At 36.0% G+C, this 27,380-nt stretch overlaps 1 protein-coding gene across 1 annotated transcript in view; it reads right to left on the bottom strand.

Annotated features, from left to right (window-relative positions):
- The window catches only part of Glurb (metabotropic glutamate receptor B), a 471,226-nt gene that overhangs the window by 32,711 nt on the left and 411,135 nt on the right, over nucleotides 1–27,380 (bottom strand). Inside the window, exon 4 of the mRNA XM_076521310.1 lies at nucleotides 20,301–20,471. Coding sequence (XP_076377425.1) covers nucleotides 20,301–20,471 — 171 coding nt within the window. The remainder of the gene's footprint in view (nucleotides 1–20,300; nucleotides 20,472–27,380) is intronic.

The following is a 27,380-nucleotide window of genomic DNA, read 5'->3' as shown; positions in this document are numbered from 1 at the left end:
ATAATTTATAGAATTACTAAATTGTACAATTATCCAGGTATCTAGAGGTGTGCTACGAAATTATAGGTATTGGTGGGTTGTTTGTTTACACCGTAATTTATGTAATTAGGTTACTGAGCAAGACTATAGTATGCAGAAGGTGTAAAATAAATAGTCTGGTACTTGAGCGTGCATTATGGAATTATATAACTTAGCGGGTTGTTTACTTCAAAATTTATACAATTAGGTAATGGAACAACATGTAATATGCAGAAGGTATGCAATAAATTGTTTGGTGCTTAAGCGTACGTGAAAAAGTTGCAGAACACAGTAAATTGTCACTTGTTAATGTATAATTGTATACTTTAATAGTATGCATCGCGTGAATGTGATTGACGCGATCGAAGAGATTCAAAAAGCGTTTACATGGCCCACCCAGTGCACTCGCATATATATGTATGTATACGTGCGAAATCAGTTTCTGATGACGATAATGCACACGCTCGTTGCCGATGCGAGATAAGCTGTATATTAAAGCACGCTATACATAAAAGAGCTCATGCGCATGCATCATACTCAGGGCATATGATCACGTGTACGGAAAGGGATTCAAGGTCGAAGGTCTACGTCGAACTACTCGTATACTCAACCGCGATCTCAATCCCTTGCCGTACCATTTTCTTTACAATCACAATGAATAGAATAACAATGTCTCGAAAGAGAAAGAAAATTCATATTATGTGCCCGATTTTATATTATATTATTTATAATATATATTATAGTATAAACTATATTATATTATATTATTATATATATGTGCAGGGTGTACCAAAAATGTCTCGTAATCCGGAAATGGCGGGTTCCTCAGATCATTTGAAGTAGTTTCTTCCTTTACAAAAATTTTCTCCGAGGCTCCGTTAACGAGTTATTAATGAAAAACGGTAACCAATAAGAATCGAGTACGGTTGACGCGAGGCGGCCCAGCCAACCAGCGCACGAAGCCCAGTTCCGCTCATTGGCTCGGTCGCCTCGCGCCAGCTGAGCTCGCCTCTCATTGGTCACTGTTTTTCGTTAATAACTCGTTGATGGTGCCTCGGAGAAAACTTTTGTAAAGGAAAAAGTTGCTTCAATTGACCCGAGGAACCCGCCACTTTCGGTTATATATTATATATTATTATATATTTTATTATTATTATTTATTATTTTATTATATAATATATTTTATATTATTTATGATAATAATAATAATAATACTTAGTAATTTATCATTAATTATTATAGCATTATTATTATACTTAACATGTTATATTCATACACAATATTTAAGTATTACAGAATACCTAAATATCGATTACGAGAGGACAGAATTTTATTCGAACATAAAAATTATTTAACTAATAATTTCACGAGATTTATAAGTAATGAATATTTAGAGGGCAACGCGAAGCTGATGAATATCGGTATGAGGAAATTGTGCATCGTTCGACTGTTTCAAGCAGAAGGCAGGGACGCGCGAAAACGTTTCTGTAAACCTATTAACGTGTATGTCGCACTCTTAATGGACGCGGCTCGCGCGAGGACGTTAAATACGTTCGAATGGAATTCCTCGCGGCCGTCGGACGTGGTCAAGCGCTCGGAAAATTTGGCACGGTTGCGTGGAACTTTCGTGAGCCACACCTACGCGAATTTGTGAATTTCTGCAGCCCTGAGTGTTGTTTACTCGCAAGGTAGCACACAGGTTCCTGAGGATTAACTTTCCGATGATTACTCGCCTGTGTTGGCAATTCTCTCGTTTCGGATTTAGTGCTGCTCGGTGATCGCTGCTCGATGGAACGACGTAAATTTTAATACGCCAATGGATGCAGGTCGACGTTAGTCATAAAAATGTATTAAGCTACTTCTGTCGAAAAATTAATAGTTCAGGAGATATTCCAATTCAAATAACTGTACGTCGCTATTACTGTCGCACTTTTTAATACATTTTAAGAAAATTCTATAAAATTATACGGAACATTCTGTACAACATCGCATGGATAATTATGGAATATTTGGATAATTATGGATAATTATATATGATAATTATATATACATATATAATTATATATGATAATTAAATATATATATATATATATATATATATATATATATATATATATATATATATATATATAATAATATTATGGAATATTATATTAATATATCGTATGGATAATTATGGAAAATTATGTAGAACGTTAGATAGAAAATTGTATAGAACATTATATAGAAAAGTATACAGAAAATTACATAGAACATTATATAGAAAAGTATGCAGAAAATTATATAGAACATTATATAGAAAAGTATACAGAAAGTTATATAGAACATTATATAGAAAAATATATACAGAAATATATACAAAAATATATAGAACATTGTATAAAACATTATATGGAAAATTACATAGAAAATTACATAGAAAATTATATAGAACATTAAATAGAATGTTACGTAGAACGTATTATAGAAAACTATTCAGAAAATTGCACATGGAAAATTGTATTTATAGATTTATAGAATTTCTGTTGCTTCCTTTTATCTCTATCTCCAATGTTGGAATCATGCAAAAACTATAATTTTTATACATCGTTACATTACGATTGTATCACGCTGACAAACAAAAGTATATTGTTTTAAACCTAGTGTTTGAAATATTTTCTGAAAAAGACAGATGTTTGAATGTTACATTTTCCATGCATATTTTGCCCGTGTACTTTTCCTCATCGTTCCTCTTTGTAACAATCGATGAACCGTAAATGGGCTGCATAATTTATGCATTCATACCGAAAAAAGGTGCGCGAACCATGAAATAGTGAGAACTTTATTCAAGAATAACGTTCCATAATTAACGTATAATTGGCAATTCAACGTCAGCAATTGAGAGGTAATTTCTGCTACGTTTAACGCGGAAGATCGTTTATAACTGGTGAAACGCGTATGCAGTTTAGAAAACTGCGATTTCAGTGTGTGATTGCAGAAAGTGGTTCGCATTATCCGAAACTGTGATGTTTCACAGCGAAAATACGATGAAAACAGTGCAGCAAAAAGGATGCACACGACGAGGATGGATAAGTGCAACGGCACTTTTCAATTTCGGTTTATCCGCGGCAGAAACGACTGCACCGGCAATGGCAGATTTTTCCGAGAAGAATCACGAGTGCATTGTTCCTCCCGAATTCCTGGGACACAGACATTTTCAGTCTCCCACGCTTTAGTCCTGTAAGATGAAACGTACAAGCGTACTCCTAACAATAACTTACAGAAGAACAACTTAATTTGCCTGGAACACGAGTGGAAACGCAGAAGTAGAGAGAGAGAGAGAGAGAGAGAGAGAGAGAGAGAGAGAGAGAGAGAGAGAGAGAGAGAGAGAGAGAGAGAGAGAGAGAGAGAGAGAGGGAGAGAGAGAGAGAGAGAGCACGTAGTACATTAGGCACGGCGATATTTAAGTCTGAATAGCGCGGCGTGCACTGCAAGTATTTTATGCACTGCCAGAGTGATGCAGCTGCAACGAGCACGCGCATGAAATTTCTTGGGACGCGCATCCGACAGCCTCTTTCGCGTCGCGGCTGTAATGGCTTTCATCTCCGCTGTGGACGACCGTTGCTCGAGCACTTGAACGAACAAATGGAAGTTATTCATTTCTGAACTTCAATACTGCGAATCATGGTGTCATTACGCGTTAATGCACCTCCGCGATGCACACGTCCTTGCAGCTTCTTTCCCTTCTCCCGTCCGCCTTTTCGTCCTATCGTATCCGAGGCGAAGCTTCCACTCGGAATTACACTCGTTTTTCAACGAAATTGAATAACGTCTGAAACTATGATCGACCGTTCATCGGAATGAGTTTTGCTCATTAGTTGAAAATATTTCGTCAAAAGTAATTGCTTTCGTTAGGCACGTTGGACGAAAATACTTTCATTAGTCAGAATTACATATTAATTCTTAGTTACAATTATCGAGTTCATTATTACTCGTCATTAAATCATTAGCTATGTTTAATCGCAATTGTTCATAATCGTTAGTGATTAATCATTAATAATTTATATTGGTATTGCGCCCGGAAATTCTCGAGCATGATTTATCGACATTGAATGAAGTGTCGGACAAACACTTTGAAATTAGATTACTTATTAAGGCGAATTTTCATTTGTTCAATTAATACGTATATTGATAATAATAATGATATTAATAATTTTTGTTTAATAATAATGATAATAATAATAATTCATTTGTTCTATTCAATTAATAATAATGATATTAATAATTTTTGTTAATAATAATAATTCTTGTTCACTTACGTATGAATAAATTCATTTGTTCTATTATTGTTCTATTCAATTAACGTAAATAAAATCATCTTATACTCACAATAAATTGAATGCTTTCGAAAGGTTTAGGAAACGAATGTTTCCACGTTTTCGCACAGACATTTTAACAAACATTTTCATATAATTTCTCGAACACCGATCCTTTTGATCTTCGTTGCATCAGAATTCTGTAGCAGAAAATTGGAAGACTGCTGTGTAAATTGGAAGACTGCTGTGTAAATTGGATAGTTCGAAACAGTTTACGAAACGAAGTGAATAAAATAGTCTTCGTCATCGTAGGGCAGTCGATGAATAATCATTTGGCAGTGGCAAGTTTACCAAACAAGCCTCGGGTTGTTTAAGTTCGTTCATTCGCCTCTGTTCTTCGCCTCAGCATTGCTCTCTGTATTTGTTACAGAAAACGCGAAACTGGGCTAGTAACGATCGCAGGGCGTATTATTTATTCTTCGCAGGGCGTGTTATTTATTTTACCGATCGAAATGGTAATAAAGACATCACGTTCGGAACGAGCCAATATTTTCCTCTGATTGCTATCGAGAAATTGCACGTCGGCTTCCAGCCATCCGTTCGAGATGTCTCCCCTCGGATGGGGGTCGAAGGAACAACGGGTTGACACGCATAAATAAGGTCCCGGAAAGCAATCTCCAATCCTCATTGTTGTTTACGAACGAACACAATGCGAAAAATTCCACGGAGACCACAGGGAACTCGGCGAAATCGAACGGTGAAGTGTACATAAGTCAGTGCACGGGTCACTTTATAAGGTGCCGAATGCAATGCGACAGCTGCAGACGCTAATAAAATTCCCAGCGCCCCAGGAAAGAAAATGTTTAAATGTCTAGATCGACTATTAATGCCCTGTATATAGAAACATTGAAAATAATGCATTTGCGTGATGTCTTTTCTCTTTTGCAGTCCAATGCATTTACATTGTGCACTGCAATGTAGGTTGTACGAGGAAGTACTTTATCAGAGTACCTTAATTCAATGCACTTTTATGCAATTCACTTTTATGCAGCAATATAGACCGACTTTATGTAGACACATATTTTTATAGGAAACTGTTTTCAATAAAATTCGACATCTTTCATCGGCAATTCTGCTAAATCACAATTATGAAGTGTTATTAAAGCCTGTGTTTCTTAATTAGCTTCATTGAAAAATCAGGCGATTAAATACAGATCAGTGAGAAACATTTGAAAGGTTTAAAAATACTGTTGCGTTATAATCAATTCATTAACATCATTAAACAGAGACGTAAATGTCTAATTAGCTCTTATATCCTATAATTAATACAAACAATTTTAAAATACATAAAAATCCGCAATTTACTGATAATATGCAGTTCAACTAAGAACATTGACAATTATTATTATCATCAAAATCATTAAAAGAGGAGATTCCTTTCCATGTATACATATTAATTTAAATAATTCAATTTATCGACTTATGAACTAATTTGATAGTTCGACTTATGGATTATTGCAGTGTTTGAACAAATTTCTCGAGAAGCTTTCGGCTGTTGATCTTCGATTTTGGTTGAACTGTTAGCGGCAGATGAATTGTTAAAAATCGTAGGCGAACAGGACGGCGGAAATAAAGATAAAAAATCGAGTGTGCCGCAGGGACGTGTTAACCAATATCTGGGTCAATGGCGCTCGTTGCCCGTACAACTGTCCATTGTTCCGCGAACGGAGTGCACGTGACGAGTCGCGATAAATTACGAGTCGTGTACCTTGGCCTCCGAACTTGAATATTCGGCGCGTTCGCGGGGCGGCCGCCGCCGTCCTCGCCCGGCAGTTTTCACTCTCGAGCGGGCCACCGGAGCCCACGGCCACTTTTGTGGGTCGTGTTGAAATTCAATTTAACCTGTGAACGCCAATTTCACCCTATTACAAGGTGTCCATTACAGCGGCGGCACGCGGCGGCGGAGGGCGTCGGGGAAAAATATAAAATTGCCTGAGAAACTGCCCGCCGAGACCAGGAAGCGAAAGCCTTGCTTCTCGCGTCGCGAATCTGAATATTTATCAGGCTCTGGGAACCTTTCGCATTTTCCCTTGTAGTTTCACCCTTGTGTATTACAACTGGGGCGAAACGAGTCGGTGATTGTACACTCGGCGCATCTTTATTGTGTCTGCCGCGGTTACATTGTTGTGCATTTTTATCGATTGCATTCCACCTCGCGATCTATTTTTATTTCGTCGCTGTTGGCGACAGCGCATTTCCCTTTAACAGGATTTTTCGTGCATTGTGCACATTGAGATTTGAGTTTCTTTTTCAGAACCGACGTGTTCGTTTTACGAGCACAATTTTTGGAAAGATTGACTTTGTAATATCGTACGAATTAATAATTATCAAGGTATTAAGAGACGATGCTTTTTTGTTTATCCATTTCAGTCAATTTTATTGAATTAGTTTATTAGACATTCCTCTATTTCAATTTTTTAATAGCATATAACTTTCTTGATCATTCTATGGTCTTATTGTTTTGGACAAGCCATGTTTCGCTTGATCATTCTATAACTGTCATTTCTGAGAAGGTTGTAGCAAGATTTTTTTTTAACAAGTATATTAGGATCGAAAATTATACAAATTAGGTCGAAATTTATACAAATGACATTACATGCTTTCTATTGTTTTTCTTTGTGTTCTCGTTCATTTTATTCATATTTACTGAATTATTTTGATAATCATTCTACTACTGCAATTTTTAAATTGCACGCGACATTCTCGATCATTTTATGATTTTATGTTTTGAAAATCACATACGATACTTCTTGTCGTGTCTTTGATTTTATTTCTTGCGAATGACGTACAATTCTTTTTATCGTGTCTTCTTCTATTTTGATTCATTTTACTCATTTTTACTTAATTATTTTATTAGTTATTTTTGTATTATAATTTCTAAATAGCCTACGATTTTCTTCCTTTTGCTTTTATTTCTTCTTACACGATGCATCCCTGTATCGTTTAACAATTTTAATCCTCGTGCCAGTTATGACAAGATTTTATAACAAGATCGTGACACCGAAATGGCTGAGCACTATGCAAATAATTTAGCCAAGCAAATTTTATTATTCGTATTATATCTAATTTATTTATATTTATACGTTGTTTATTTTATTACGTATAATTTCATTTCATATTAATTATCGCGACGTGAATCAATTCCAGGTATCGATGATAAAAATTGCAGGATTTCCAGGGAGATTCTCGCAGGAGCAACGTCGCTTATTCTATTTTTGAAGGATGCACTTACAGCCTCTTGTTGACACTGCTAAGGTTGGCCCCGCCGTTCTCGAGACTTTCTGCGGAATATCGGAGGGAAAATAGCAGTCTACGGGAAGCGCGGGAGGAGCGAGAACAGCGTGCCAGGTTCTGCTGAATATTTATTACCATCCTAGAGTCTTTCGTCTTCTAGCTGCAGCCCGTCATTGTAGCGGGAGATGGACGCCACCCGCGTTACACTGTGTGCATCCTTCAATTGAAGTTGCAGGTTCTGCTCAAACTATTCGTCTAACGTCGTGTTTGACTTCCGCGTTACCTGGCGAATCTTGGCGGGCAATTAGCGTAAATTCCCTGCGAGGAAGGCTCGTTGAATTTTATTCGCATAATTCGCGGAGCGCTGCCGGAGGATCGCAAAGTTTCTAATCCTTTTACGCGCGAAAGTCTAATAGAAACAATTACCGGGAAATGTACGCAGTTCCTTTGTGTTATTTAACTATTTATTTTATTCAACTATTTAGTTGTTGCAATTTCTTTGAAAGTGTGTAAGTTACTATAATTATACCGTATATATGTCTGATTTTCTTTATATTTTCTTTAAATAAAAGACTTTTACGAAATGTACGATTTAATAGGGAATATCAAAATATTGAGCCTTTTTAACCATTTTTTAAATGCGATATACGCTTGAATCGAAAAACATAGTCAATCATTTACCATAAAAGCATCTTCGTCATTTCAATAATCCTAAAATAATATAATGGAAATTATTCATTTAACCGGCGGTGGTTTAGCATTAATGGATAGCGTAATATTCTTATTTTATTTCTGCTAGTGAGAAATAACTTTTGAAAAAGTTCTGCTTTTTTTTTAACGCTCGATATGCTCGAATTTTTCTGTCAAATCGTCGTCACTATTTTTTGCCTCGTATTTTGTTATTTGTCAGCGCGGGACCATCCCGTAAAAATCAATTTACAGGGAAACCTGTAATTGCGACGACGTTACACGATGGAGAGATCGCAGATTGGCGTAACACGTAGTAGGCATACGTAGAATATTTCCATCCTTTCCCGCGGTAGACCAGACGTTTCAGGTATTCCACATAAAATGCGTCTTCTCTTTTATTCGCCGGCTAATGGAAACTGATGGAGGTGTACTTCTACCAAAGACCAGAGAACGCTATCTGTGAGTAGTATCTCAAGATCCTTCAATATACGGACTCCTGCAGGTTTACAAAGAAAGTTTGCCTCTGTAAGCATAGCCTGTAACGCGGTGCTGTAACGACAGTCCATTCTTCTTAATAGACGTTCTTCCTTTCTATCTCGTTTACACTTAACTGTAAATGTAACAAACAAATTGTTACAACAAATTATAATTGTATATATAATAATAATTAATAATTACAACAAATTGTAATTGTAACAAATGTTCTCTAATTTTTACAGACTTTCCAATGCATACAATAATTTATGTGTTTTTTTTTCCAAAATGTTCATCAGTTTTACCATGCAAATGCCCATATAAACAGATTTTCTTCTGCATTTATACTTGAAACTAATCCTTTAAAATTAATTCTAAAGTTTGCTCATTGTTATCATGCAGATAATGTTCACACAAATATATTTTCTTTTAACTAGCATTTAGCGTACATAGTTATATTTATTGCATTTATCGTATTGAACACATCTCTCGTAAAACATGATAAAAATGTCGTCAAAGAGAAGCTACAAATTCTCTAAGTATCATGCTACATGTTACAATTTTAAATAATTTTATTCAAAAAATTCATTTGATGTTCTTCACGCGAAGTACAAAATCGTGGTTGACACACATACATATATGATGATGGTAGCGAACGTGTTAAAAGTGATATCTACGCTTGTTCATTTTTCCTACACAGATGACTTGCATGTAAAAGTGTACATTTTTTTGTAAGTTCAATTTATGACTACAAAACGTATGTAAATATAATCAACGAATTATGCGGCACTAAAATTATACAGCGCCACAGTACGAAAGCAAATTGAAAAAACAACCGCAACAATTATCAACGCTATTTGCACATCCCATTATTCAAAATTCCTACTGCAACAAATTAAAATCTTCAAAAATCCGTCCACCTAAAAAAGATATCACACAACGGCCCGACCTTGGGCGTTGTTTTCACGTTGTTCACGAATGCGACCGACGATCGCTAACAAAAATATCGAATGTATTTCGTGTATTGCACGCGGCTCTCATTGAAATTGGCCACTTGCGCGCCGCTTCTCCAGCTGATAAAATGAAAAGAAGGGCATTTCGACGTTAAGAATACCCCTCGATGAATTACCATTCACGCTCACGTGAGAAAGTGGCGCAGAGTTATCATCTATTTCAAGGAATCTCGCATGCATAGAAAACGGCATCCGTCCTGCAGCTGGCGTGACGGTAATATGGGCCATGCAAGGTCGGTCGTTATGTAGCCGCGTATTTCGAGAAGAAGCTAATTAGGTGTACGCCCGTTTTCTCCACCCTTCTCCCTCTCTCTCTCTCTCTATCTCTCCGTCTATTTGCCTCTCTTGTATAACCCTCTTCTAGGAGGGGTTCTCTTGCGCCTCGTGCATTCTCCGTTCTCTTCATCATCCGCGGGTTGAACGCAAAATGTCGTGAAACCGTCTACGTGCACGCGATTTAACGTGTCCGCAACGAAAACTGTTTGACAACCCCCAATGGAATCTCAGCGGCTCGTTAACGTCCGGATCAAGCGTGTCTATTCGCACGTGACTGATGGAATTCGGCTACAGGAAGAACATACCGAAGTGACATCGGCTGACGCAGTTTTAATGGGATCCGTTTCTTGCGAAATTATGTTACACGCGTACTTCGCGGCTTTGGCGAATTTCATTCATATTATAGCTACGGAAGGCAGCTTTGACCGTTCGTGCTCGAATGGCGACCCTGAGAAGCCAATGAAAATTACTGTCACGTAATTACCGGAGACGATTCGTATGTTACTAAACTTGTTCGTACTCGATGAATTCTGTGTAGAATGTAGATACTGAATCGGATGGAATTTCCGGGTTCGACGTTTCTAGGTTTCCCAGACAAATTTAATCGGGGCTTGTTATAACCTTAGAACAGCTATAATCGTCGATAATAGTATTATATTAATTCTTTGAACATTGTATCGAGGTATGAACATCAATTTCCACACTAATTTCGCGACTTTCACTGCTCTCAATAGCACCAATATTAAACAACTTACGTTTCAGATGCTCTTGGCATGGTTTAATAAACGATTCAGAAATTAATCGAATTGGCTGACTGCCAAAACTGCCTATATAAATAATTGAAAACGTAAGCTAGATAAAAATGTCTCAATCTAAATATCTCTTTAAATATTATTTTTAATATTTAAATATCTCTCTTTTTTTTCTCCTCTTCTAATAATCGTAGTAAGTTGAAAATAACGTAACAACATCATCAAATTCTCTTAATGACTTCACAGCTAGATAAAAATGTCTCTCTCTAAATATCTCTTTAAATATTATTTTTAATATTGAAATATCTCTCTTTTTTTTTTCTCTTCTTCTAATAATCGTAGTAAGTTGGAAATAACGTAACAACATCATCAAATTCTCTTAATGACTTCACAGCTAGATAAAAATGTCTATATCTCTAAATATCTCTTCAAATATTATTTTTAATATTTAAATATCTCTCTTTTTTTTTCTCCTCTTCTAATAATCGTAGTAAGTTGGAAATAACGTAACAACATCATCAAATTCTCTTAATGACTTCACAGCTAGATAAAAATGTCTATATCTCTAAATATCTCTTTAAATATTATTTTTAATATTTAAATATCTCTCTTTTTTTTTCTCCTCTTATAACAATTGTAGTAAGTTGGAAATAACGTAACAACATCATCAAATTCTCTTAATGACTTCACAGCTAGATAAAAATGTCTATATCTCTAAATATCTCTTTAAATATTATTTTTAATATTTAAATATCTCTCTTTTTTTTTCTCCTCTTATAACAATCGTAGTAAGTTGGAAATAACGTAACATCATCATCAAATTCTCTTAATGACTTCACAGTTCTGCATTTGGCCCATCGATTTCCATCATAAACGTACAAAGTTCGCAGATCGTGTGGACTGTAAAGTAAATCTTTAATTCCACTGACGTTCAACGCTGTCTATTATATCTCTTCACCTATACCTAATGAACCCGTAAAGCTCCCACTCTAAATCCATCGCCTGAAAAGGATCGACAACAGCGGGATCAACTGTATCAAAAAGTATCAGAATTCACAGCGGCCTTCCCACTAATTAAAAACCGCAGTAAATTCCGCATAACGATGCTTCCGCGTTCCACTCAACCAAACACCGTGATTACGCTTGGCTTTGGAGTATAGAGTACCACTATATATCCCGTCATGCAAACGATGCTCGAAAGTAGCATATTCCACGCGAAAAGGATGCCATAAAATCGTATCGAATGAAACAAATATTATCGCGAGGTTCGTCGGATCGCGGCTAAATTCATTGGATTTCGTGCGCAGATGACCACGCGCAACTGCAAATCGAATATTGAAAATTACGCGGATTATTGGAGGAAGAAAAAAAAAGAGAGAGAGGAAGAGAGGGAGAGAAAGAAAGAGAGAAACAAAACCACGGCGCCGCAATGATCGCAATAATGTTCCTGATCGCGAGGTATCGCCGGATTTAATAGCACAACGAATATAATCGAATGCAACGTCGTCGCAATAATAACTGCTTCTCTTTCTCTCTCGTCCGACCGCTCTCGGCCGTTTAATTTCGCAAATAACGAAACAAATTGCTCGGGGATAACGACCTGCTACCAACAAAAGATCAAATTTCATATAAAATGTCCGCGTGTGTTGGCAGGAGCAATAACGGATGGCACGGTTGCCCGCGTTTTACCGATATGACACGCGCCCGAACATATTTCGACCGGGAAACTCCGCCCACTCAATGAAAAAAGAAATTTCTTTCAATCTTTAGTCGCGATTAACGACTAATTATTATATATCAATACTATTATATATTAATACTATTACATATTAATACTATTATATATGAATACTGTATAATAATAAATTATATATAATTCATATATAATAATTATAATATATATATATACATATATATTATAATTATATTATAATATTATAATTATTATATATGAATTATATATAATTTATTATTATTATATATTATATATATATATATATATATATATATATATATATATAATAAATAATAATTATAAATACTATTACATATTAATACTATTAAATATGAATACTATTACATATTTATACTATTATATATTAATACCATATATATAGTATACTATATAATAATAAATTATTTGTAATTAATATATAATAATTATAATATAATAATAAACTATATATAATTAATATATAATAATTATATATAATAAATAATAATTTTAAATACTATTGTATTAATATTATTACATATTAATACTATTATATATTAATATTATTATGTATTAATAACGTTATATACCAATATCATTCTCTTCTATATAAATATATGTATTAACATATTTATTCCCTAACATAATACACAGAATTTTAATTTTAATTTATCTAATTACCGAAAAACATTTTTGTTACATAACACTTTAGTGTTGTTTTCTGCGGGACACCCCGTAGAATGGTGAACGAGAAACTCCGGTGGTCTAGAAACGCAATATCACACATCTAAAAGGAACATCCGAAACAAACGTTCGGATGCCTTCGCCGTAGTCATTAAGTGTCTTTTATTTCCTCCAGAAGATCAGGAACACGTGCCTCCCTCGCAGCGGTAATTAATCATAAAACAGCGTGCGTATATAGGAGCACAGTGTTTATCGATGGTATTATTCTTACTTCTCCCATAATTATCTCGTTAGCCGACCGCCGGGATAGTGATATTTTTTCTTGTTCGCGGTAATCCCTCGCGGATATATCTTCTCCCCGGATTTTCTTCATTATTTTCCCTTTTGTGCGCCGATTTCGCGCGAGAACAATGAATTTCTTTCTTCGTGACCCACGTCAAAAAAGAATTACGACCACACCAGGATAATCCAATCAGAATGTGGTATCGGCGCGCGGGACGATTGCAAGCGGTCTCCTCGTAATGGGTAATTATTATTAATCGTTGCTCGAGGGAACGTTCTTATCGGAGGAAAATGCTCGACGGGGCTGCCAAGCGGTACGCTCATTTCTAATGATTAATCCACTTCAACATTATGATGTGTTCGAAATAATCGATGTATAATATAGTAAATTCTCACTAATTGACGCTTGGACTGTGCGCAAAAATGGATAATTTGGGAATTTATATATATAATATATTATATAATATTATATTATATATTATATTATTATATTATATATTATATTATATATTGTATTACATATTATATAATATTATATTATATATCATATTATTATATTATATATTATATTATATATTGTATTATATATTGTATTATATATTATATATATTGTATTATATATTGTATTATATATTATATATTTTATATTATATATTATATATTATATATTATATATTATACATTATATTATTACATGATATTATATTATATTACATTATATATATATATTTTTCATATGGAACGCATTAATAGACTGTGGAGCTTTATGCAAAATAAACATTTCCCGAATCAATTGTAAAAAGCAGAAGCTAAATAAGAAGGTTCTTTTTCTTTTAAAAGAAGAAAAAAGATTCTTACAATGTGTTCATTGTTTGATGTTTTATATAGTGAATTTTATCATAAATGCATAAAATTCGCAGTCTACTCATTAAGGTTTCTTCAAACTGTATCGAAGACAGATGAAACAATAAGAGAACCGAATATAAAGTTCTTTTTTCAATGATTTTAACAGCTGCAACGTAGTGTACTGATACTTCTAAATTGTTTCAATTTATCAGCAGTTTGAAATCTTGGCTATTCATTGCTGTCAGAAATGCCATTAAACTTAATCGTATAGAAGAAGATCGTGCGTTACAAATTATCGTAGAATTATTAGCCCACTTTTAGACTGCGAATCAATACACTCGTACACAACTTCTGTCGTTTAGAATTAATTCAATAAACTACATTTGGACATTTAACGATTAGCTGAACCAAAAAAAACGTTGATTTAAGCTTTCATTCAGCCGATTTATCGTCGATGAACACATATCTTCAAAAATATGTTTAAAGTGAAAACGTACGAATGTCATGTTACGTGAAATCAATCGAAATCATAGGAATGAAATCAGTTCATGCGTGAACAACGAGTTGTGATCCTGATCTGTTTCTAACAGATTTGAAATAATAGAATTTCGAATTAATTCGTACAGATATCAGAAATTTTCGATTAAAAAGGTATACAGTAATTTTTCTCTAATTCACGCTCAGATTGCGCACAAAAGTGGACAATTTTGGAAGAGGAGATACGATTATTCGAGCCTTGCGGCTCGTTTTTATAGTTGTTGACAATCGATAAGTTATATCTATTATTATTATATTATATTATATAAATAAAATAAAGTAACGGTGATCGCACGCAAGTTATTATACTACAATGTTCAATGATCTAATTTAATTATATTAGTTACTCCTCATGTCACAATAAACCGTCAACAAATTTACTCATAATTCCACGAGGGAATTGATTGTAGATGCTCTAAATAATGCTCTAAATAATAATTTAACTTTATATATGTTTATATTACAATGTACTTAGTACTTAGTACATTGTAATAAACATATATAAAGTTAAATTATTGTTTACGTCCTGATAAAAAATGTTCATCTCGAGTCGCATGCGGCCAGCGGGCAGCGAGTTTAGAGCACCCCTGCTCTAAACCAATCAAAGAAAAAAAAATCACTCTCCCAATGTCATGTGAGTTCACGAGATTTCAGCGTGACGTGAAACGTTAACGTTGCCGAACAGATGAACGAACAGATACGAACAATCGATCAATAGATCCTGCAGAGAATAAAAGCATTTTTGATCGACGTGTCGTTACTCGGTCGAAATTGTCGCAGCTCGCGCGTTCGATGTCAATCCATTAATATTGAAATCAGTATGGCGGACGCGTATCAGCAGGTAATCTATAACGGCAGGATACGCGCAGCAGCGTTCATTTACATGCTCATTATACAAGGCAGCAATTACATCGCACGCGCTCGTTAATGCGTGTCGCCGTTTCAATCTAATGAAATCCATATTCTCGTTCTATACGATTTCGCGTCGCTCGTTCTCTCGAGTCAACGTTGCCGGGGCGTCGATTGTCGAGAGAGGACTTCTTCGTTCAGTTTACGGTAGAATTAACGGCTTTTCAGTGTACCTATTGTTTTTACGCCGGCTTTGACGGTCACGTTTAATACCACGACGCGAACTGCTTTAATTGAACATCCGGTTTAATTAGAGAAGTGGAAACAAGGATCGCTCAGTTTGCGAATTAGCGGCTGACGTGCTCCATGGAATGCGCAATGATCACCGGAATGCAGTCCGTTCTACGAGCTAGTGATCCAAAAGTTTCGAGGCCCGTCTCGAGACTGATTTTCTTCGTACTTGTTTCGTCGAGATGTAAACATTCTCATCGTGTTCGACAGATATGTTGTCCGTGCATTTTTGCATGCGTTTTTCCTGAGTACACAATAAGTGCATTCATTTATTTACTCCATTCTCATTTAAATAGTTCCTAACGCACTGTGTCTGCGTTTTATGCATTCAGTATAGCATGCAATTATTGTTGTTTTATCAGCATGCAATCTTAAATAATAAATAAGAAAATTTTTCCATTTATTAATAATCCTTGAGAGATAAAATCTGATCGAGAAATGTTTCATGCAAAAGTTTATCCTTGTTTCGCGCAGAATAAATTTATAGGTTTACATTTAAAGAAACAAAGTCGCTTTTCAAATAATCTTCAAAGTGGTCGAGAAGAAAAAATAAATGAAGTAGCCGTACGCATTAAGTGCGTTGAAATCGATTGACTTTCTTATTTCACATTTTTCCTAAAAATCTGTTTTCTAGACGCTTGGATTTAATGTTTTGAAACGGACACCCTGTATACTAAGAGAGAAACTTCGTAGCAAATTAAAGCGTGAAAAAAAAGTCTCTGACAGCGAAAAAAACGTAGCAAAACCGTGTCCCAGGGCGAAAAGCTGGCGGAATGAGTCGCGGTCGTAATCGCAGTTGCAGCGTCACCTTACATTTCGTTCTTATCAATCATGCAAGCCTTTCTTGTATTTATTTCACGGCACTTTCGGCGCTGTTGTTTTTTCTCCCGTGAGCGTCGAAAGCAATCGGCGCCGATATTTCAGCAACAGTTATAGTTGTTACAGGCTTCCGGTCGTTCGACGGGAACGACCTTTCGACCCTGTCCCGTTTTTCAACCAGGCGATCCTCGCCCGGCGAACTATGCGCGCTAGATTCTCTATGATACAAGGGTATCCCCTAATAGTACTAGAAGTCCCAGGGTGGTCTTTGATTCCGGCATTCTATGGCCTTTCCATCAGGTCCAAGTGCACGCACTCGGCATTGATTTCAATCCTCTTTGAGCCAACTGCCTTCTATAGGAATCAGCGGCCCCATTCATGCCACAGCCGGATCTTGTTCAAACACTGTTATGATCACATTTTTCGGACTTCAGACGAGTTTGTTATCGGACCAAAATTCTCGAGATATCGACTCGACTCGAACAGTTTTGTTCGGTTCGGTCGGTTTGAGTCCAATTACGGCATCGATGTTGGAACGATCCTGAAACTTTTTCAACTAGTTTCTCTATGGATTTGTAAAACATCTCTGTCTATATATTGATTTTTCAAAGCTGGGTTTTCTACAGATTTATTGAACTATATCGGTCTGTGTCGATTTTTTTATTTCGTCTCAAGCTCCAATTCTACAAATTTGGTTTCACTCATACTTTTGCAAGAGTTCGAAGCGAAATTAATTAATTAATTAATTAATTATTATTTTCGAAAATGTGATTCTGGTCTACTAAATTTTTCAGAGGATTTAAATATTTATGTATTTTATTTTTCAATGGGCTCGATAAGATAAGACTAGTGTCAAGATTATTTGAAATCCTTCTGATATCATCACACTTCGCTATTTCATCCATTTTTGGCATAAGCGCGTAAACCGTATGTTTTGGAGAAATGCGTCAGAAGTTTGTATGGAGTATGTCAGTAAAAATTTCCACTAGAACGTGTGCGAATTTTCACCAGAAGATTGTGTACAAATTTCCACTAGAACGTGTGCGAAATTTTCACCAGAAGTCTGTGCGCAAATTTCCACTAGTACTTTGCAAATTTCCACCAGACATGCGAAGCAAAAAATTCTGCGATTTTTCCGTGTGTGAAGTGTGCGAACTTTTACTAGAAATGTGCATTCAGAAATTCTGTTTATTTTCACTAAAAATGTGTACGAAGCAGATGCGCGAATATTTAGTAGAGGCGCGCGAATGTTCACTAGAAGTGCGTATGAAATAAATGTGCGAATATCAGCTGGAAATAAGTACAAAGCAAATTTCCGCGGGGGGGAATGTGTACAGACGAGTTTCACGAGCATCGCGAGCACTGCTAACAAAGAAAATGCGGGAATTTTCGGCGGAAACGTGGAAACGGCGCAACGCGATTTTTCACTGTCTCGACGATCATTTTTAATGGGAAATATTGGTATCGAAATGCCCGTCGGTTGCAGAGAGTAGACCGCGCGGCGGCTTTCAAATAAAAGTTCCGAAGCGCGGTATGTCTATTTATTTAAAAGCGAATTAGTGTCACGAGGCCCCGATAAAATCTGTCGGTGGCCGGCGGATTTTCCGGGAGTCGGCGGGCTTGCGCTGTCCATCGCATTGTGCGGTGAAATGCATTGTTTGAGGGTTCCTCTGCGGCGGGATCGATCGTCCGTTTCGAAATTCACGCGAGCCAGACCGCGTTTTTACACGTATCGACCTATTAACGCGCGCCGGTAATTCGCCACCCATTTCTGCCGATAATTACGAGTATATACCGAATAATCATTGTGCGATCGCTTATCGGTCGATCAACAATTTGCATTAAAATAGCGGATACACGCTGCCGAAATTCACAGTGGCGTTGGAATACGCCGAAATCGTAGGGGAAAAATCGAATACATTAGGATATCTCGAGTTCTATTAGTTATTGCTAATGATAAATTAAACGGTGAAACAGCTGATCGTTAAAAAATTCGTGCCATGAATTAATTCATCGAGATATTCATGTTTTATAAGTTACTCGGTGCCTACCATTAGCTAGTAAATATAAAATTTTACATTTTACCTTATTATATAAAATTTTACATTTTACCTTATTATATAAAATTTTACATTTTACTTCATTATATGAAATTGTACATTTTGCTTTATCATATAAAATTATACATTTTACTTTATTATATGAAATTGCATATTTTACCTTATTACATGAAATTGTACATTTTACTTTATCACATCAAAAAAAAAAAAAAAATTGTACATTTTGTCACATTTAATTAGATTTTATATAATTCTACAGGAAAGAAATCTCTTCATTGTCGGATGTTGCTCTTTTCATTGTCGAATTCTCGTCGCCATGAAAGCACACGTCGGATTCTCATCCCGATTTCGGCGTTTATTGTAATCAGCGTTCGTTACAAATATTTGGCCCATGCGGCATTTAACGAGCTGCCGAAGTTGTTACGCTGCAATGGAGTTGCACAGTCCTTTCACTTTTGAAGTGTTCATTACATTTCGTCGAAATACCACCATATACCGTGAACATGTATGCATTTCTATAAATAGATTCCGCAAAGAATTATTCCGCGTTTCCGGCGATTGTGATATTCAACAAACTGTCGAAAATTCGAATTCGTTGGATCGCATCGCTGATTATTTATCCAGTCTGTGTAGCATAATTGTTTGGATGCCGCGCAGTATTATTTTTCCGATTAATGGACGTAGAACAGTCGTATGAATGATTGTCGACATTATCAAATTATTCGGAGTACATTCTGACGCTCCGATTAATTTCGTTGGAATTTCTGAGCATTGAAATTATTAAATTCTTTGCTTCACACTCTTGCGCGACGCGTTGTCCAGGTTTCACCTCGATAATGCTCGATAAATGAGTTAATATCTCTCGCATTATAGATATTCCTCGATGAATCTCGTGCTTTCGCGAATTTCAGTTTCGCGTTCGTTTATTTCCGGCACGAGTCTGTATGCAATATTTATACACTGAGAAGAAAAAATCTGCGCGCACCTTCCAAAGCAGAGCAGCTTTTCCAAACTTATTTAATTCATATCATTGTCATTATCGTTGTTTTATTACGGTCGTTCGTTATCGTTGTTATCATTATTATTACTTTTTCATTACTTTTGTATTTACTTTTTCATTTCTTTGTTCACACTTTGTTAATGCTATATATTCCATTTGAAAATGTGCACGCTGATTTTTTCTACCGAGTGTACGATTTACGGAGATTCGGTTGCAGAAGCAATATTAAATTTTCCGCAACCGCCAAAAACACGTTCGATGACCTTCGAACGACAAAAATAGCATGGCTTTCAGGCAGCAAGCCGGTTACGAGAATCCGCGGAAACGTGTCAAGTGACGTTTCGTTCTCGCGTAACGAGTGGCGTCCGCGTTCGGCCTATTTATGGAAATAACGCTAAACGCTCACCTTTATGCCGTAATTACTCTCCTCGTAGATGATTGATACGTATCTCCAGCCCATTTTCATTACGATGTCCACCATCGCTTTCACCTGATAGTGATCGCTCGGTATAGTGCGCGCGAAGTACTCGAACCGTTGCTTGTTCGACAGTTCCGGGCTCGTCGAGAAGAACGATACCTGGAATCATAGTAGACGCCCATCGTCAGCCGGAAACTGCTGAATATAGCTTTTCGTGGAACAGAATTATTTGCGAGTAAAATGAGTGTACGAATATCATATTCTGATTCATTTTATTATAAATTACATATAAATTCATTTATTATATATGTTTATTATATTATATTATATATATTATATATATGGTGAAAATTTATTCAATATCTGGTTATTATATAATAATAATATCTGACTATATATATATATTATAATATTATATATTATATTATATTATATATTATATATATAATATAATATTATAATATATATATAGTCAGATATTATTATTATATAATAATCAGATATATATATATATATATATATATATATATATATATATATATATATATATATAATACACTACATGTATATATAATATTTATAATATACTATATGTATATTATAATATATTAGGTCTACCGGAAAGTTCTGTCCGTTTGAGAAATGAAAGGAAATAATAGATCTTTCATAAATTTAGTAATATATATTGTACAATATAATTTCCGTCATTACTTATGACCTCTTGCCAGCGTGATGGCAATTTGTGAGCAACATTTTTCAAAAATATATGCCTCAAGTGAATATGTGCATATCTATCGAAATTTGCAATGACATTATCGGACAGAACTTTCTGGTAAACCTAATGTATTATATATACATTATATATACATATAGTATATTATATATATTATATACATATACATGTAGTGTATTATATATATTTATTATACAAAATCGTTTTATTTTAAAATGAGTCGGTAACCATTTCCACAGCCAGGAATGAGTAATGGAAAAATTCACGTTAATCAGATATCGAATAAACTTTCACCGTGTTGCGAAGAAAATCGTGGAAAAATGATTGTCGGGGCATCGTCAAAGTTTCTTTCACGTAATTGCGACACCGACTGTACGGGAGCGATGTGACTATACCATAAATCGCGGGACTGATTAAGCAGAAAGTTTTACGCCTCGTCGAAGGCCAGCTGTTCCAATTTTCTGCACTGTAAAAGCCGGGCAAGAGTTCTACTGGGAAATTTAGGATGGTAATAAGGTTTTTTAATCAGCGGGGCAGATACAGCGTTCTCGAAGGTGTCAGTAGACTATCTTCGAGAACCTATCGTCGTAGAACATTCTAGTTAAAACTTGAACCTTATCGCGAGCTTTCAATTATCGCAGACGCTCGATAGACTGGCTCCCTCTTATCTAGTCTTATCTACCCGGCAAAATGAAAGGAAATAAGATCGAAATATCACCGCGAACCAGTTTATCGATCTACTTCGAAGTGTTTCTCGTTATGGGTTCCTCCGCGAATATCCTCATGCCGACTAAAGCTTCCAATTAGCTCGCAGATATATCCGTTCCGACCCTCGCTAATTTGCATGAAATGCAAATAAGAATGGAAGGCACACTTAAATTAAGAATTATATCGGCCTAATCAAATTTATCTCTCGTTGTCTTGCGCCTTAAGCTGGCTCCTTCCGGCAGATTAAACTGCTTGAGAAGTTTTTAACGAGGGTGTGGATTTTAGTCTTATAGAAATTCAATTCGGACCCGCCTAATGAACCTTACCTCGTCCCATTGAGTTTTTATTTTTGGTAGTTTCGTTGTCTTATCGTTGGATTGAATGAAATCTACGTAGAGAAGTCTCGCTAAATTGCTATAAATTATTGTGTACTGCGTTATAATTTCAGTTGTAGAAAAGTATAATACAAATGCTTTTGCTGTATTAATTGAAGAACGGATCAATTAATTTACAATGTGTACTATGTACTATTGTATATTTTATCAGGTTAAATAGTAACAATATTTAAGAGAAAATCAAGTGTCTATTTAGAACATTCAATTAATTAATGCACAGTTTTTGTACAGCTCAGTTGTATCATTATTAATGAATTTACATGAAACCTTTATGCAAATTCTGACGTTCATTAATCATTCTCTACACATCCAAATAGGGGAACAATTTCTTACATCGTCTAGGAAGTTCCTTATGGCGTACGTAGAACAATATAAATAATTCTCATCAGTGTACACACGTTTTATCCCACTTTACAAACTATTAATCAAATACAATAAATCTAAATATTTCCTTTCAGAGAGAGAAATCATTGTATTGGGTTGGCAACTAAGTAATTGCCGATTTGTTCAATGAAATAAAAAATTTTTTTACTTGGAATGAAGTTTAATCTGTAATGTATTTTCCATTTTGTTCGATGACCTTTTGCCATCTCTCTGACAACTTGAAAATTCCACGCTCGTAGAAAGTCTGATCCTTTTCGGCCAAAAACTGAGTTAAGTGAGATTTTACAGCGTCATCATCGTGAAAAGTTTTACCACGAAGGAAGTTGTCCAGGGATCGAAATAAGTGGTAATCCGATGGCGCGAGATCAGGGCTATATGGTGGGTGCAACATCAATTTCCAACCAATATCCATCAATTTTTGCCGAGTGGTCAAAGACGTGTGCGGCCTAGCATTGTCCTGGCGGAAAATGACACCTTTACGATTGACCAATTCTGGTCGCTTTTCCTTGACCGCTGCATTCGATTTGTCCAGTTGCTAACATTCACGGATAATTAAAATAACATAATAATAATAATAATAATAATTTTATAATATAACATTTACGGATATCATAAAGATGGGAGTGAGAGACATCTATAACTGAAATCGGCAATTATTTAGTTGCCAACCCAATAGAAACGGTTCGAGTAAAATATCTAAAAAAAGGTAAATAACAGCGAAGTTCAGAGAAATATAGCCGAGGAAAATGAAGTCCAGGAAAATGAGGTCGTTCGGAATACACCGGGAGATTAAGTTCTTCGCAAAATATTGGAAAATTCGACGGTTGAAATCCAGCGATTAATAAGAGTGCGCCGGGATTGGATTTAATTAAATTTCGGGGACAGAAGTGTAAATATTTAAGAACGAAGGGGGGGACGGGGACGAACGACGAAATTTTCATAAGCGTCGCGTGTTTTTGATGAAGCGAGAGGTGTGACCGATGGCTGGGTCCAGGTCTGAGGAAGTTTGATAAACATATTCCTCGTTTCCGAGGATTTGCCAGCTGGTAAAACATCAAGCGTGATGGATAAAATTGGCGTGCAATGTCCCGTGGAGAAGCCGGGGCCTGGCTCGCACCGCGGCAGAAGATAACGCGGGCTCGTTTCTCGCTACATAAACTCATCTCCCACGGACACCGCTCGTGGACCCGCAAGAATACCACCAACGAACCAAAATCTTCCTCCCGCACAAACACGTTGCTCGCAAACTCGCCTCGCTCGAGCGCGTCTCTTCATTATTGCCGCGACAAATATCGAGAGAGCATCCGAAGTCGCTCGATCGTGGCAAGTCCTGGTTCCGTGAGAGAACGGTTCGTTTAAAACGTTCGCGAAATAACGAAACGCATCATCTATCCATCTATATATCTTTCACACTATTCTTGAAAAATATTTGAACGTTTGGTGCACTGGTATTATAGTGAAACAAAAATGAAGAAGCGAGCTGTTGCTATTTCGTAAGAGAATGATTGATGGAAAAATGGGATGATTGGGAAATGATGTTATTTAGTTGATCCATTATGCACAACACTAATAAACAATATGACAGTTTAGGCAAAAAGGACGAATAGGCTATTGTTATTCTGTGAAGTGTGGGGACGATTCATTTAGGAAAGTTTGATGAAACGAGAATGATAGAAAATGATTTTTTGTAGTTATTTTGTTACGACCAACACCAATAAAAAATATTTCGTTGGTTTCGGTATCAAAATTTAAACTAAAAAAGCAAATGAAACAACAGGCTATTGCTATTTTGTAAAATATCGTGTGGATTCATTTAAGAGTGACTGGTACAATGGGAATAATTGAAAACGGTACTTCAATAAAATAACGAATGAAACAGCAGGCTATTGTTATGTTATAAAATACTGTGGAAATTCGTTCGGAAAAATTGGGAAAAACAACAGTGACGGATCGTATCGATCTCTCTGCAAATTTCTTGATCCATCAACTCTTGTAACTAGTTCGTGATTGATGCTGGTTGATGATTAGACTGGATAAGATAGAAAAAAATTCACTTTTTATTAAAATAGAACGTTCGTCCCTTCTCGATTACAATCTTAAAACTCGGATGAAATGATGAACCAGAGAATCCGACTGTTCTTTACAGATTCTTAATTTCAGATAGACCCTTAATTATTTAATTCCTTAATTATTTCATTTTGATAAAATATGCGGTTGCATTTCATGTAATTCGAGCTTAAGTTTATTGTCATTCGATAATTGGTCAACAATATTTTCAGCCGGTGGTAACCACGTTCAATGCACCTTCATGGCTGTCAGCTGCCAAAACGTTTGTTCATTTAGGCTAGATTTTGCCATGCCGCCCTTCGCAAGCCAAGGAACTCAGACACCCTACACTTGATTTCACTCCTCCGACACTTCGCGATAGTTTAAGTAGAACGCTCGTGTATATGTTTTCCCTATTAGCTCGGAAATCCTATGACCGATATGGATCAAACTTTGCGAAGTTACACCCCAGTACTCTGCTGAACACATAAGCCACCATGAGACCTTAGAACCTACGCTTCGCCTTGATTATGGTTACGTGGTTACCGTCATTGATCAACCGTAATGGAAGTTCTAATAGTCTATACCGCCTTCATTCTACGAAGGAAGAAACGCAAAGGAACAAACATAGAAATACACAAAGACGAAATGAAAAAAACGTAATACAATTTCACCGAAATTTCAAGCTTTTCATAAAATGGCACTTCGGCAATGCATTCCTTCAGATTATAGATGTGAATCGCACTAGAATCCTCCCAAAAATTCTATACAAATTCACGAAATGCATTCGAGTATAGCAGTCGACATCACCAAATTCAACTATCAGTCGTTCTGCAATACGGGAGCAAAATTCGCTGGCTAAACAATATTTTTTAGACGCATAACAGACTTTCAGTACCATGGAAGCTTTAAATCTTGAACTTTGGAGCTTCTAAAAAGGTTTATAAGGTTCTGTAATCTTATTACAAGAACAATCCAGGAAGCAATTAACTCCACGAGTGCATGCTAACATTCCGTGGTACACGTGGAACAGAGAATTGGATTTTTCCCGGTGCAATGTTTTCATATATGTAAGTTGTTGTTGAGCGAAGCGTTTCGACGGTCGCAGAATTTTCTGACAAAAATGTTCTGCTCGCGTCGCGCCCATTTTTTGTCCATTCTCTGCGAATTTTCTGCCGGGAGTTCATAATCTGCACAATTTTCTGCCGGCATTGGAACGTATTTGGAAGTAATCGCGATCGGTTCCTCGCGGGAGGACGTTCCAACGTCGGGACGTTTGCATTTTTACCGACCGTCGCATCCCGAGGTCGCTGCGAAATTGCGAATCTCTTTGTGAGGAGACGGAACGACGTTATCGTTAATTGAAACGGACCGGCTGCGTCCAAACCGCGCGAAATTGCAGGCTCGCCCCGGATACCTCGATAAAAGCGAAATAGACGAGCCACGGCACCGTCGCTCTCCACGGCGATCGCGAAACGATAGTTTTTAGAAACTAATGCTTCGTGTCCGCGCGCGAAGATAGCTTTGATGCCTGATTTTACGAGGCTAGCGGACTTCTGAGAGTTTCGCTCGACCGGGTATATAATTTCGCGAGTGCTGTATTCTATCTCTTTATGCGATTGATACAAATATTAAAAATGATGTTTCTTCAGCTTTTTTATACCGTGATTTACAAAATGTATTTTTTTAAATTTTCGTTATAGAAAAGTAATTGGTCCAACATCTCAGAAAATATTAAAATCCTTTGAACCAATTTTAAAAAAGTTATACCGTTTGAAAAGGCGTTAACGTACTTTACGAGGCGACTAGTATATTCAGAAGTATATTACATGTCCATGAAAGTAGGATTTTTGAAGCTAGAACGTGCGTTTGAGATTTAATAGAACTCAGAAAATTTTATTACTAATTTTTGTAACTAGAATGTACATTAAGTACCTAATAATTATGTTATTTATTTGTGTAGTTTGGTCACGTGGCCCAGACGAAATAGTAGTCATATATATCAATAATTAATTTACTCTCTCTCTCTCTCTCTCTCTTATATATCAATTTACTTATATTACTTATATATCAATATACTATATATATATATGACTACTATTTCGTCTGGGCCACGTGACCAAACTACACAAATTCAAAGATAAATAATATTATGCGACGAATTAATTGATTATTGATATATATATCAATAATCAATTAACTTACTTTACTTAAAACAATATATAATATACATTAAATACCCGAGAACAATGTTATTTATTTTTGAATTTACGACATATATCTGGGACTGAGAATTATATTATTATTTATAGAAGAATTATATTATTATTTATAGAGAATTATATATCGTTCAGTGAATGTCCGAAAATTGTAAATTCTGTTTGAAAAGGCGAGCCTTATTGACAAAAATACAAAGTATGCTCAGAACCGTTTATAATTTTATGTATCAATTTTTTCAACGTACTTTTTAACGTACTTCCTGACACAGAATTTTTGCGTAGATTAAAATGAAACGCGTGGATTTTTAAACAAATTGCCAGAAATTAGATGGTCAAACGGCAATATTCATAATCTCGGCCCAAATGTACCCGATCCCCGTCGTCCAAGTGTCAACCCTTTTCGGACGTACACACGTCGCGTCCCACGTGACAACTCGCGTTCCCCGTATACGTCGCATAATATAATTCCAACGGGATACAGCAGGGAACCCGCGGAATCTCGACCAGGCTGTAGCCGACACTGAAAAATAGAGACGCTCCTACCGAGGCGGAATGAAATCCCATTCTCTTTTCGTTCCGGCGA

Source organism: Megalopta genalis, chromosome 4 (assembly GCF_051020955.1).
Source record: "Megalopta genalis isolate 19385.01 chromosome 4, iyMegGena1_principal, whole genome shotgun sequence".
NCBI lineage: Eukaryota > Metazoa > Arthropoda > Insecta > Hymenoptera > Halictidae > Megalopta > Megalopta genalis.
Note: the sequence above shows the minus strand (reverse complement) of the source record. Positions and strands in the feature narration are given on the sequence as shown.